This window comes from Melanaphis sacchari, unplaced genomic scaffold, assembly GCF_002803265.2.
Source record: "Melanaphis sacchari strain LSU unplaced genomic scaffold, SCAv2.0 Contig23_pilon_pilon, whole genome shotgun sequence".
Taxonomy (NCBI): domain Eukaryota; kingdom Metazoa; phylum Arthropoda; class Insecta; order Hemiptera; family Aphididae; genus Melanaphis; species Melanaphis sacchari.
In genome coordinates this window covers 2,164,227-2,179,601 of record NW_020271114.1, presented here as the reverse complement: position 1 = coordinate 2,179,601, position 15,375 = coordinate 2,164,227, and the positions used below count along the sequence as shown (strand labels likewise).

General features: G+C 28.8%; 1 protein-coding gene across 2 annotated transcripts; it reads left to right on the top strand.

Annotated features, from left to right (window-relative positions):
* Positions 1-1,711: 1,711 nt before the first annotated feature.
* On the top strand, positions 1,712-15,375 carry LOC112594594 (ataxin-2-like protein). Of its 2 annotated transcripts, XM_025339462.1 has the most exons (14): positions 1,712-2,276; positions 6,326-6,455; positions 6,526-6,736; positions 6,835-6,971; positions 7,287-7,408; positions 8,110-8,208; positions 11,070-11,182; positions 11,267-11,488; positions 11,560-11,805; positions 11,924-12,339; positions 12,413-12,734; positions 12,868-13,031; positions 14,492-15,063; positions 15,148-15,375. In XM_025339462.1, exons 1-13 carry the CDS (start codon positions 2,227-2,229, stop codon positions 15,008-15,010), a joined length of 2,751 nt encoding a protein of 916 aa, XP_025195247.1. In that variant the 5' UTR covers positions 1,712-2,226; the 3' UTR covers positions 15,011-15,063; positions 15,148-15,375. The 2 variants fall into 2 exon arrangements, with proteins under 2 accessions (XP_025195247.1, XP_025195246.1); XM_025339461.1 differs by having other exon boundaries at positions 11,070-11,488.

The window sequence follows — 15,375 nt, the reverse complement described above, 5'->3', positions numbered from 1 at the left end:
ACATATATATGTATGTAAAAAACAAATTGATATTTTTTTGAAATTTTGAATGTTTAGAACAAAGAACAAAATCAATATAAAATTTTATTATTTTATAAACATTATAAACAATCTGATTGGAGTTTTATTTGTTTTGCTCACTCACTACCATTATTATAGATTAATTTGTTCATAATAATTAATATTTTTGTTTTTTTTTTAATTTGATTTCTCATTATTATATTACTACCATTATGTAATGTTATACAATATTCTATTATTATTTTATCTTGGGTTGTTAATTGTTATGTTATATTTTTGTTATTTATTATTTATTTAAAATAATAAAATATGTCATATCTTGGAGTAAGGTCTTATATATTATATTTTAGTCTGTGTGTCAAATTTTTTTTGTATTACTAAGATACTGATAAGGTACATCTACACGCAGTAATAAATATTTAATTAAAATTGGTTTTTATTTCATTGGTGTTGAACTATTGATTGTGATGTCTATAATAGTGAAAACATATAGGTCATATTTAACCTAAAAGATATGGCGACAGTACTTCAGTTCAAATTTTGGCTCCCCAGTTGCTACGATCATAAGGTCAATATTCAATATAATACAAGTCACTCAACACACACATGACTACGTCGATTGTCAATGGTTTTTTTTGAGATGTGTGATCCCAGAAAAAAACAAGAGAATTTAATTCTTTGTATAAAAAGACTTTTTATGAAGTAATTTTTTTAGGAAAACAAATCATATTGAGCCACTAGATTTCAATGCACGTTGTACGTAGCGGTAGCACATTACTATTCGTTACTCGTTAGTCGTAACTCGTTACATAGGTTTTTATTTTCCATCGAATCCGGTAGGTATCCACAATTCACACGAACTACGATCAGTTGGCGGGCGCCGTGACGGTTTAAAAATACCATATGTCCGACGACGCATTATTCCATGAGCGATGTGTGGTTCCATGGACCAATAATAGTTCTGTTGGTGGCGGTGGACGCACCGCCCGCAATTCCCCGCCATCGAAAAACCCACTCCCTGAATCACCGCCAGACGATCGTAGTACCGTACCGCGCGGACTTTCGCGCACGCTCACAAGACGGTATTACTATATACTACTATAGTACCAAACACGATAATATTATATATATATATATATATATTATTACATACATACTTCTGTATATATGAAAATGTATAATAATATATAATATATGTACACAAATACATTTAAAAAGTATATGCTATTTTATTGGTAAATTGTGGTGCATTCGATGTATTAAAAGTACTTTTTGAGGGAGCCTCGTACGGAGGAATAGTAGTGTTTTGTTATCGTAGTTGTTTTATTATTTTTTTCCAACCGACGACTCGACATGCCGCGTCGTCCGCTGTCGCTGTGAGATCGGTCGCGCGCGTTACTACTTCTATACACGACACGCCGCCGCCCGTCTGGCAGTCAACTCAGTCAAGCAGCCGCGCCACACGTCTTGGGCACCGCAGTGCCGACCGACCACACGACGCACAGGTACGTCATCGACGCGGCTGCGGCACGCCGCCGCCGCGCCGCCGAGTGCAGTGAACTTGATCGATGTGTCGCGCGTCGTCCGTTAGCCTATGCTGCCGCCGCCGCCGCCGCCGCCTATAGTTCCTGCGCCCCTTTTTACCCCACGCACACGCGCGCGCGCTTCGCATATTATACATATCTGTATACGTATGCACGCGTAGTAATAATATAATAGTAATAATCATAATAATAATATAAATAATAGTAATACAATACGCGTTCGTTTTTTCGTCGTTGTTTTTATCAATCGAAGACGATTAGCGTCGATCGCAAATCGCTAAAGCGTCTCGTGTCGTCCGTCCGTCTTTGTTCGACCATCCGACGTCGACGCGCATCGTGCAAACGGACGTTCGTTGCGGATTTTCGCGTGTGCCGCACCGACAACAAAGTAGTCTCTCTCTGTCGCTCTCTCGAGCACGACGACATTACGTTGCCCGCACACTTTGTTGAAACCTATTCAATTCACCGCCCCGACCGATTGTGAAAACCTTTCGGAAATCATCTTCCTTCTGTAATAGCATATACCCGTTGTGTTTTGTGCATAGGAAGAGGGCCGCCGCGTCCGCACATCGTATTAATAATTGTTCCGTGTTAGAAATTATTCAAAATTCCGGTCCCGACGAAGAACTGCGCCTTTTCCGGCCGAAACGACGACGGCAGGATGAACACGAAGAGAAAAAGTCGCGCCAACACGAACAGCACCGGGACGAGGTACGTACATATGAGGTTGACTAATATTATTATCTTTGTGTGGATGTTTTTGAATGACAGTCGAAGAGACGTGTATTCGTCCAATATTATCGAGTAGGTAGGTACTAACTACTAATATAAGTACGGTGTTGTTTAACTGCGTCCGTTCGTACTCATTGAAATGCGACAATAATTAATTCAAAATAAATTGATAATATGTGAAAATATATTCATTAAATGTTATATTATTATACTGGATTATTGGTGTTCGACGATAACGACGATCAGAATATCCTGTTATTATTTGTTTTACAATTTTTTTTTTTGTCACTAATCAATGTCAACATAGTCGCCATTTTGTCGGGGATTTTTCTATCATATACCCCGCATACTATATCTATTGCTAATATAGTAATATTGCTTGAGCCGTACTGTGGACGTTCTCGCTACTATAATAAATAATAATGATATTAAATTAATCATTGTGTACATTGTTGTTTAATGTTTATTAATTTATTATCAACGTTGGTAACTGGATGAAAACGGAGTTCATACTTCATTGGAATCATAAGAGTACATATTTTCCGAGAACACCACTACCACCACACACCCGTTTTTTTTTTAAATTCCAGAAACAAATCGATATTTCATACCTAGTATCTTATTTGCATGTTTTGCTACCCTAGGAATTCCGTTTTTGACTTATCTGAATCGTTGCTAACTGTAATTTGCTCAGACATTTATTTTATGGCCTTTGATCACCTACAAAACTGCTTGTGTGTGTGCAGTAGACCTTGATATGAGATTATGAATAATTATGATTTATTTCGTGAGGTGTATGGCAAATCTTATAGAAAAACCCAATGTTATGTATGCGTGTATCTTTTAATCTTTCAGGTATAATTTGATGATAATACTTTCTTCTATATTTATTTGCTGAGTATTTTTATTCTAACACATTTTCAGAGACTTACCTACGTATGATCTGTGACTTTAAAATTAATGAAAATATGCCCATTTAGTTGAATGAAAGACTATCTACTACATGAAAAGTAGAAAGGAAATTGTTAAAAACAATAAAATGATGCTAAAAAAGTTATTTTTATTTCTTAATCATCTTTAATTTCCTTGAAGTATCTGTTAAAGTATAATCTCTCGTGTTTCTTTTTTCTTTTGTGTTAACAAATAATATTACTCTTATTATTTACTTATTTACACATTTTAAGTGTACGATAAAGGTTATTCTATAAATTGTATAATTATATATTAACCATTAGTGGCTTATTTGTTTAATAATTAATCAAAATTTGTATGTGGTTACTATGTATATATAACATTAAAATATATTATCTTAATTATAGTAATTAAATTAAATGAAATTCATTAAAGATAAACTTATATAATATTTAAGCGTGTTTTAATTTTACATGAATATTCTTGAAAAGCAATAATCCTATTTTTAGTGGGTTCCTTGGATGCCATAGGCGTTGACTTAGATTTTAGCTTGGGGGCAAGTAAAAAACTTACCTACTGTACAAAGATATTCCAATTCTCTCCAATAAAATGATCAAGTAGGTACAGTCATTGCCAGATAGATCAGTGGCGGGATAATGGAAATTCAGGGAAAACCGTCATCAATACTTAAATAATTACTACTTATATAGGTATATATAATTATATTTATATACTTATAATAATATAATGGTGATGGTATTTTATCTCTAGAGTATTTAGGCAATAAGTTGTATTGGTGAACATTTCCATGCCAAAGTTCATTAGCTATAAATGCTTAAATAATAATCAAATAATTTTTATACACGAAAGCAAAATGCTATTTTTATGTTTTACCTTCTTTATAATTTAAGTACAGGGGTGATGCCTCCTTTAAAATAAAGGTATGGAGGCAATTATCCCTGTTGCCCCCATGAAGTCAACGCTTATGTTATATGCTATATTGCTTTTGAATTTTTAAAAAACAAACCATGTAGATAAATTAGTAAAGGAACTATGTTAGGAATTGCTTAAAAATATATATCTAAAACAACTTCAATGTTATTTTGTGAATTATAAAGTACCTATTATAACCTACAAATGATAATGAATGTTACATGTGTAGTTATAAAGAAATATTAAAAAGTAATAATCTTACTTATATATAGTTATAGATGGTAGACAACACTAGACAAAATAATTTTATTCTATAGATATCACCAAAAGACCCATCTGTGTAAAGTTTATAATTTTATGGAATTTACATTTAAAAAAATTTTTAATGTATTATATACATATTAATTTAATATTTTACTGTAGATATCTTAACTTGCAAAGCAATTTAAATGAAGGAATTTAGATAATAATAACTACAAAGGTATATTAATTTAATCTACCTCTTATTTTTGTGTAAACATTTTTGTGTAACTACTATTTATAATATTTTTAGTTTTTAGAACACAAAAATGTAAGATAGGAAAAAAAATGAATTTTTTTAATGTATCTTTTAGTTAATATAATTGTGTATATTGCATAATCTAGATATAAAAACCTTCATTAATTTTTTATTTTTACTTTAAATAGTTAATTTATTCTTTCCGATTTTCATTTTGGTTTTCTTATAACCATTCTATAGTATACCAGATCCATCACATGATAGATAAAATTTAATTTTCCCTTGAAGAGAAACTATATTGTACCCAGTGCCTTCCTTGGCATGTCCCAAGCATTTAAAAGAGTCTGGCATGCAGGTGTATTATTCAAATTAAACCTTATTTTTCCTTGTCATTACTTCTTAAGTCATACCTTGAAGATCACTTTTTTTCTGTATGCATAGGCTCCCACCACATTCACTCTTATTAAAAAAAACGTAGGCATACTTTAAGGTACCGTCATTACCCATCCACCTTACTTTCCAATCTCTTTATCTTAGACTATCCTTACTCAAATCACACAATTTTTTATAATTTTGCTGATGACAAAACTATTCTAATCAGCAACAATGATTTAAACCAAGTTTTTTGCCATCTCAACTATTTAAAAATTTATAAACTCTGGGATGTATAAATTAACAAATCTAAATCTGTCCACTGCACCTTTTCTCTTCGTAAAGGTATTGGGGTATATAACCACCACTTTTTCAATAATCAATCTTTCCTTTTTGACTAATAAATGCACTATCTTGGTATCTTCATTGACCGCTGGCTTACCTGGCTGCCACACATAGTTAACAAAAATGGAACTCTCAATACTCGACTCCGACTTCTTTGTCTAATGCTTTCATCAAATTATATAAAACTTCCTGTTAGATTCCTTTTTTATAAACAACTTTTAAGACTTATATGGACCGACAATATTCAGCTATAGGGTACTGCCGAAATTTTCAAAACCTAAAAGAGTTTCAATCTATAGTACTCCATTTAATTTCAAAAACCCCCATCTGTCCCGCTAACCCTACCTTTCACTTTGACCTCAAAATACTTTTAATAACTGAAACAACCAAACTCTATCATAAGCGTTTTAAAAATTACCTTTCTTTTATTATCAAAATTTCCTTATCTCTGAAATTTCTTTTCTCACTATCCTTGGTAACTCTGCTAAAAGATTAAAACATCATAGATGTTGTGACTTGCTTATTTAATTAATATTCATGTCATCATTCTTCTAATGGGAGGTTTCTACATAACTTTTGTTACTTTTTCATTTTATTTATTGTTCTTGTACATAACGGATTGTATGAATAAGAAATTTAAAAATTTATAAAAAATAGTTAATTATTCTTATTTGATTTTGCCTTAAAATATTTTTTTAATGACATCTGCTGATGTTCAAGTTTTTTAACTTTTAAGTTAGTAATGTTAATTTTTGTAAATAAATATTAGCCTATCATATGATTTTTTAATCGATAGATCACATATCAGTTAAATTTTTCTATCACATTAAATGTAACAATAATATTATTTGGCTAATGTTTATCAATTAATAAATAGGTCAAATTTAAGTAAAATATTAATATATTTTTTTTATACTGCAAAGGTTAGTCTATTTAAAAATATTCATATATTTATTTGTATTTTTAGAGCTCCTCGGGCTAGAGCCTCATCTTCAGGTGGAAATGGAGTTAATGCCCAAGTATCTGGTGCTGATGGAATATATTTAAATGAAACCTTTATGCACCGCGTTACTAGTTTAATTGGACTTGAAGTTGAAGTAAGAATTTTTAATAATTTGATTCTCATTTTAAGTAGGAATATATTTAATAATTATTTTTTTTTTTCAGATAGTAACTCATTCTAAAGAAATGTATTCGGGCATTTTGCGCACATTCTCTAGCAATTTTGATGTTGTTTTAGAATTACCGCACAGGACTGATCCTCCTCCATCAAGTCAAGCTATAGGTTTAAAGATTATAGCTGATAAAATGATATTTAAATTTGATAGTATAGTAAAAATTGCTGCATATGAAACAGATTTAGATAGTATGACTCGAAGTAAGTAAATATGTATTAGATAATATGTATGTATATGTTTGATTATTGTATAAGTCAATTTTGAAAAATGTTTAATATATTAATTTATTCATTAATAGATACATTCCAAACTGATACAACTATTAGTAAATATAATGGGCAACCTTCAGGTGAAAAAGTATTGGAAATGTGGGAACCACCATCTATGAACGGCGATATGGATGATTTTGATTTAAGTTCTGGAAATAATAATGCGGTAGGCTGCAATATCAACAAATAATAATGTTTATTAATATTTTAAGAAAAAAAAAAATATTATAGTTCTTAATAATTAAATACCAAATATAAAATTAATATTAGATCAACAAACAGTTGATTTTTAATAAATCTGACCTTGATAATTTAATTTTTTTTTTTTTGTCATGTGAAGTACAATAAATCTTTTTTGTACTGATATAATATTAATTTTACAAACATAAAATTTAAATTTTTTCATTCTCAAAAATAAATTTGATTTTGCTAACATAATTGTTTTTTATTATTTTAATTTGGTTGTTTATTTAATTTTTAGAATGGTTGGGATGCTGACGACATGTTTAGAAGAAATGAGCAAGAACATGGTGTAACGTCTTCTTTTGATCAAAATTTAAGTGGTTATACAACAGAAATACGAACAGATTTATCAAATTTCAAGTAATAATTTGTCTTATAGTTATTTAATTTAGTTTAATTACATTGAGTTAGTAATAATACTAATAACTAATAAGTAATAATAAATAAGAAAAATAATTTCTTAATTTGTTGAATTAAACTTATTTGAATTTCATTACTATTAAAAAAATATCATGATGGTTTAATTATTATCTATACATTGTGATCTTAGCAATCAGAATTATATCTACTTCACATTTATAATTTAAGATATGTACAACAGTAAAATGAGTGTAGAAATTGAAACAGAATATTAAATATTATTAATACTGAAGTATATTTTGCAAAAAAAAAAAAGGATTGAAATGCTGTTTTAATTGATAATATTTTTTAAATAAAAATTGTGTACCTTAAATTGTCATTGAGTATATTATTTTTTTAATTTCACATTATGTAAAATAATAATATTATTAATTAATTAAAATAGCTACACTAAAAATAAAGAACAATTATAAGTTAAAAAAAATTTATATTTTTCAATACATGATAAATGTTTAAAAACAATTTTTCAAGTAATAATTTGTATCAAAATATTTAAATAAAAACTGGTTTATTTATTAGTTTTTTTTTTTTTATACAAATATGATACTTCAAAATTAACTACTGTATTAAAAATACAATTATATTATGGGGTTCTTAATTTTTTCATTTTTATAATAATTAAAGTTATTTTTTTTTTCAAGAAATGAAGAAGCAAAAGCTGCCCGTTTAGCCAGAGAAATCGAAAGTAATCCAAATTCTCAAAATCGAGCCAATTTAGAAAATGGTGATGAAGAAGAAAGGTAAATGATAATTATTGATGAATACATTATTAGTTAATAATTATAAATGGGGTTCAGATTTTTGTGCTTTAAAAATGTTTAAATATATTATGCTCTATGCTTAAATTAATCTTAAAATACAGTGGTCGCCGCTTAATGTAATCACTTTGGTACGGGACATAACTGATAACATAATCCGATTGATAACATTAAACGAAAGTTAAAAAAGTTATAACAAATAATAAAATCTACGTTAAATACATAGTTAATAAAAATATAATTTTTTTTATTTATTATTATTTATTTATAAATAAAGTACATATGTAGGTATAAATTGGAAATTTAAAATTAAAAAAAAAAAAAATTAAATGTAAATAAATAAATATGTATAATATGTATGTACACCACTAACTTGAACAATATTTTTTTATCGATGTCTGTTTTTTTTTTACCATTAAAATTTCATTGATAAAATTTTCGTATTTGTACTGTCTTGATGCTGTACAAACGAAAGGTAGATATAAATGTGATATCAATGTGTATACTGTATAGACATTTATATCTTTATTACAATTTTTATCTTTATTATGAGACATTCGACAAAAAATTTGATTGTATGTTACAAAATTATGATTTTATGAACTCAAACTGATAATATTATGTGGCGTACTGATTACAAAAACCGACATAATTTACACATATAAGTACTTACACTTTTTGATAACAATAAATGATTGATAACATTAACCATGATTATAATAAGCGGTGACCACTGTATATTCCCTTTTTCCCAACTCCTAAAAAATGCAAAATTATGTAAAATAATGTAGTATATATAGCCACGACTTAAGTCACGGACTGAACGTATTAGATAAATATTAAACACATGTAATAAATCATAATACCTTTAAATAAAATAGAATAATACAATTTGTAAATAACAATCATATTGAAACTTGACTGGTCTTGGGTATATTTGATTTACATATGGAAATACATATAGAAGATTTAAATATAATTATTATTAAATCTCATTCATGGTGTATTATCATTTGCTTATATTCAGGCAGTGATAGATTAAAAAATATATTATTCCATTTGGATGTGCCTTGTTTGTAACTTGAACTTAGGTTCTGATAGTATATTATGTTATTCATTTCTTGAATGATTTATGGTATGAAATGTTAAAGGTTTAAAAAACAAAAACAGAAATTTGCAAAAATTACTAACGAGTGCTATTTTAGTTATTTTATTTTATTCTAATTAATTTATAGACATAATAATACATTCTTATTTCTTTAAAGGTATTTATGGTATTATTATATTGGTCTAATATTTATTTAATATATCTAGATATACACACTGTATAAAAATAATTAATAATTATCAAAATATGTTTCATATAATTGAATCAAATTTTGTTGTTTGTATTAAATTATTCGATGCCAACTAATATGATCAATTTAAAAGAAATTTAAAATAATATCATAGTTCAAAAAATAAACTTGTCTACACAACTCAACATTAAAAACATTCTTAATAATATAATAAGTGAAAATAAATGTCAATTTCAAGATTTCTAGTAAGTCTCTTTTATAATTTTTATTTATTAACCATAATTAATATTGCTTATATATTCAAGTAAGAGTAGGTATTGATTGTACTTTTGATTGCTATTTTACAATAAATATGATATATTTATGTATATAAGCTGTTTAGAAGTATTTAATTATAATGAAGTATTTCATAATTAATTAGATATTTTGATAGATTTTACATTATTTAAATGTTTACATTTATAAAAATAGTTTCTGTTGTTCAATTTTAATGAAATTGATATTTTTAGAATAATTTATTCATAAATAAAAAGTCTTGGGTAGCTGGCTGGCAGGTGACCTATCAATATTGTAATATTTCATACAAGCCACTTGGTTGCCCATTGTGTCTCGAGCTAGATTTAGATTCGATATTTTGTTTTTGTTGGTTTTAAGTAAATAATAATATTTATTTTACACATTTATATGTCAATTATCTGTTAGTATTCGTCTTGAACAAGAAGTACAAACTTCTCTTTGTCATCAATTTTTTGTATGAAGTATAAATCTTATAAAGTTGAAGGATTTGATTGTTTTTTTTTTCTAATGAACAAATTCATCTTGTCTATGTCATGGTTCAATCTTAATATTGTTATCTTCAAGCCTTAATGAATTAGATGCATTTAATATTGATATTAAATTCAGCAGCTAGTGACCCAAGTGGTGTCACATTAATAGTATAATTTGGGTTGCCGACAACCCAAATAACTTTATAATAAAAAACATCACTTAGATGGTGATGGACATGAGGCAGTCAACCTATTAAAAATGGTCTGGTTCTGACTATTTTCCACCTTTTCATAAACAAATTAGTATAAATACTGCACTTGGTAAAATATTTTTTTGAAAAATTATGCTAAAGAAACAGTTGTACACGTTTGTTCATTTGTTTAATTATATATCTCTTCAAATCATGATAGATGTTATTCCAAGTCTGTGTTTTTGAAATTATAGAATATTCAACTATGTAATAGCTAAATGTTAATGATATAATCTTTGGAATTTCAAGAAATTGTTTGGTTAATTTTTTATTTCTTTGTTAAGTTACAAATTTAAAGAAAATTATTCTAATATTAGTAAAAGAAGCTCTATGCTCTTGTAAATACTACAATTAATTTAATATTTAATTTTAAGTAAGGTATTCAGATATTGTGTTAGCCAGAAGTATAGAGTGTTGATAAAATTGCAGAACCTTAGAATTTCAAATGGGATTCCCTTTTTTATACTATCTAATTTAAAAATATAAATACTTGTTTTATGTTATTTCATATTTATTTTTTTACTAAGGTTTGCTGCTGTTTCAAGACCAGCAAGTGAGGTGTCTAATAATCACAATGATAACAAATACATGTCTGGACGTCGTAAACCTGGACCACAGCAGCCAGCCAACAGTGCATATGGTTTGTTTAATAGAAACCGTAAACACCCAGAAAAATATCCTAGCAGTGGATCTAATGAGCGATGGGAATGTGTTTCTGGTTCAGGGACAAAAAATAGCAACCAGAATCGAGGACATGGTCATCAACAAAATGGTAACAACAACGTTGTGAACAAATCCACTTTGCCTCCTTATCACAACAGTGCTAATCAAACATATGCTGCCAATAGTCGTGAATCACCAGTCTCAGTCAATGGCCAAAGTGATAAACGAACATCAGCTCCTATTAATAATCGTAGAGAAACATCTTCGTCTGGTTCAAGACATGGTATTTAAAGTTCTATTTTATATGTAATAATAATATATGTTAATTAATTATTTTTAATTTTTTTTTTTTAGTTTCTGGTCGTAATAATTATTCATCTAATGACAATCAATCATTACCTTCTTCATCAAGGTCATCTCCTCCAACAGTTCAAGGTCATCATAATCAAATAGCAAGTGTACCTCCCCCTAGATATCAAACAGCCACTTACACACAACAGACTAGTACAACAAATTCTCGGCCTAATGTTAGTACATCATATGCTGCAGCAGCTGATAAATCTGTGCCAAAAACACAACAACCTCCCCCACCTATTAGAGGTAATTAATTATTACAAATGGTATTATAATTATTAATAATAAATCCAATAAAAAAAAAAAAAATAATAATAATAATGTAATATTATTTTATTAAACATTTTTTTTTATATTTCAACAGTTAGGGATGAAAGTCTTAATTCTGAACTGAAGCGATTTAGTACAGACTTCAATTTATCTTCACCATCCCCACAAAATAACCCTAGAGTTACTTCACCTGCATCAGTTGTATGTGAAACACCTAAACAACATGCTGCTCAAATACCACATTCTGAGCCACCTTCTCCGTCTGTTCAGGAAGTATCGCACATACCTGAAGAAGTAAATGAATCTCCTGTATCACCTTCACAAACATTATATAAACTTCAAGAAGTTCAAATTGAAAAAAATGTAGAAAATTTAAAAAAAGATCAAACTGAAAAAACTCCAGAAGAAAACATAACTCAATTGCCAGATAAAACTGTTGTGCAGACATCAAAGCTCAATCCTAATGCCAAAGAATTTGTTTTTAATCCAAATACTAAACCTTTTATTCCAGTAAGTTAAATTACAACTAACTAAACTATGCATACATATTATAAATATTAAAAATATCTAAAACTATTTATAGCGTTCACCTAGTACTCCAAATTCATCTAGACCAATGACACCTCAAACACCAACAACAAATATAGTTGCTACAACTAATCAGCATCAACAAATGATCCAAGCACAACATGGACCAGCAATAGCAATTCCAGCTGCTTATCATCATCACCATCATCAACATGCACCTGGTACTGGGCAGATGGTTACACATCAAGCACCACCTCATCCACATCCAGCATTTACCATGTTACCTACTGTATTTGTTACTTCAAATTCTGCATTTAATCATCATCCTCATTCAATGCCTCCACAACCACCAAATCAAGCAGGACGATTCCGTAAAAGTTAGTTTTAATATAGTATTTTTAAAAAAGAATATGAATTAATAATACTATAAGTTAGTTATTACTTTATTAGTTATAGCAAGAATATTTTAAGTATTCAATTTTTTATAATTTGATGTTATAAATAATTTAGTGACTGTGGGAATGTCTCATAGAAGTGATATAGCTTCACAAATTCAAGTTGCTGCTGCAACTGGACAACCCCTTTTGGCACCAGCACCACTCCAAGCACAATTCGCTGTACCAGGATATAGTCCACAACCTATGCCCACACCTCAAGCTTATCAACAAGTTCAGGTAAATAATTATAAACAAAATAATTTTTAACATGTATGTCTTGGCTGGGAGTCATTCTGATAATTTGTGCGACACCGAAAATGTTACTATGAAGTCGTGAGAGTTTTATGTAATGTGTGTGCATGTGTATGTGTGTAGACCGGTTATCGGAAATTAGCAAGCAATTATATGAACGTTATCGGAATCGGTGGCGTGTGAACTAGCAGTAACATTAATCGTTTAATAATTGTATTGACAATAAAACATTTTTTTGATTCTTATGTCAACTGTATTCAGTAGAAAGAAGATATATACATGTATTGATGTATCTGCATGTAGTATAAATACTCTTTGTTTTTATTTTTATAAAATATGCAGTGACTTAGCCATGGTTGAATATATCTCTCCTCCTTCAATTACTTGTATTATATATTCATACAAATAATTTTAATTCTTAATACTTAGTGTTACTATCAAAAATTACTGAGGAATGATGCTCAATAGACTTTTTTAAACAAATTTTATTGAAAATCACCTAGAACTAACTTAAGCTATTTTTATTAGACAGCAATATAATTACTGAAAAATCTGAGAAGTTGTTCAGCTTATTAATAGTATATTTTTAGTATACCTGTAACTGACAATACCAAACTTGATGTGCTTTTAATGTCAACACTTAAACTAAATGAAAAACCATTTACTTAATGTGTTATATTTGATTTCAATGAAAAATTGTATAATTGTATTTTTTGTTAATATTTAAGCTTCAAATACTTAAAAAAAAAAAATATGATGCTTATTTCTAAAAAAAAATACAAATATTCTGTTTATATTCTCTTAAAAATATTCAAAAATATCCAAAATTATGCAAAAAAAAAAAAAAATGCAAATTTTACTATTTATTTTTACATTACTTATTAAATATCTAATTATACTTAAATGATAAAGGTATACACTTTATTAATAGAATTATTGCACTATAGTAAAATAATATATTAACAATTTAATTAAAATATTTATTATATCAAAACCAAAAATAACAGTATTCCTTAATAAGTCAGTGAAATGAAATTTTATATATATACCATACTATTTCTTAGCAAATCTAATATAAATATTTGTGTTAATGAATCATTATGCTAAATATTCTATAACCTAAAAAATATTGTCATATGTGCAAAAATAATTTTTTCCTACGAATTCAGTGTTCAATGAATCGTCCACAATTTTTACTCTTATCAGACTGCATATCTTTAGTAACATAAAAATATATTAATCCGAATCCTATTTATGAGGAATCATGTTTATAATTTTAAGTTTATTGACAGAAAAAATATCTGCCCTTTTCCCTCGATCAAAAATTCTGGCTACTTCACTGAAATTATTCAATTGTAGAGTTTTGTAGTATGACTTAAATGTGATTATAAATATAAAAAACAATTAATGTTGTATTAGTATACTTCTATTTACTTTTATTTTAGATGGTTCGTATGGTACCACAGCAAGGAGGAGGCATGATGCCTACTTTAGTGCCTACTTCAATAGCTTACCATCCAGCTAATGCAGGCCAGTTAAGTCAAATGGAAAGTGGTGTACCTCAAGGTCCACCCTCTTATCATCACCATCATCATCACCAAGCATCACAACATCATATATTGAATCAACAACAGACTGCTCAGTCTCCTGCACCACAACCTGGGCCTCCACAAACACCTGGACAGTCTCAAACTCCAGTAAATTTCCAACAACCTCCACCTCAACAATCACAACCACCTCCTTTCCCTGCGGGTACTACAATTATGTGCCCTATCTTGCCGACACCCACTGCATCGCAACAGCCATCGGCACCTAATACACCTGGTTCGGCACCTCCAATGCAACAACCTCCACCACAGCAGCACCAACAATATATTTCCCATCCACACCAGCATCACCAAGCAGCATCTGCGCAAGCGCCCCATGGGCAATACCACTTATATTCAACCATCCGGGAGTCATGAGATATAGCCAACTCATTTGATCCTAGTCCACATTTAGTTAGAGCAATAAAAAAGTAAGTGTTTACATTAAGATGTTATTAAATTATATATATATATATATTTATTCTGTTTATTAAACTACTATTTGTATTAACTAGTTTCTCGGCGTTTATCAAGTCATACAAAACAATTGTCAGTTCAACCGAAAAATCTTGATTGTCAAGAAGCTTCAAGCTCAAAATTTACCATTATATATGGTTACAATGATATAATAACTATGAGCTAGCTTTGGCTAAATGTTGTTCAGTAACTGTTATTTATTTATTATTATTTTCTCGTTCTTTACAAATGATTATTATTAATTTTATTATTTTTTCCATTGAATC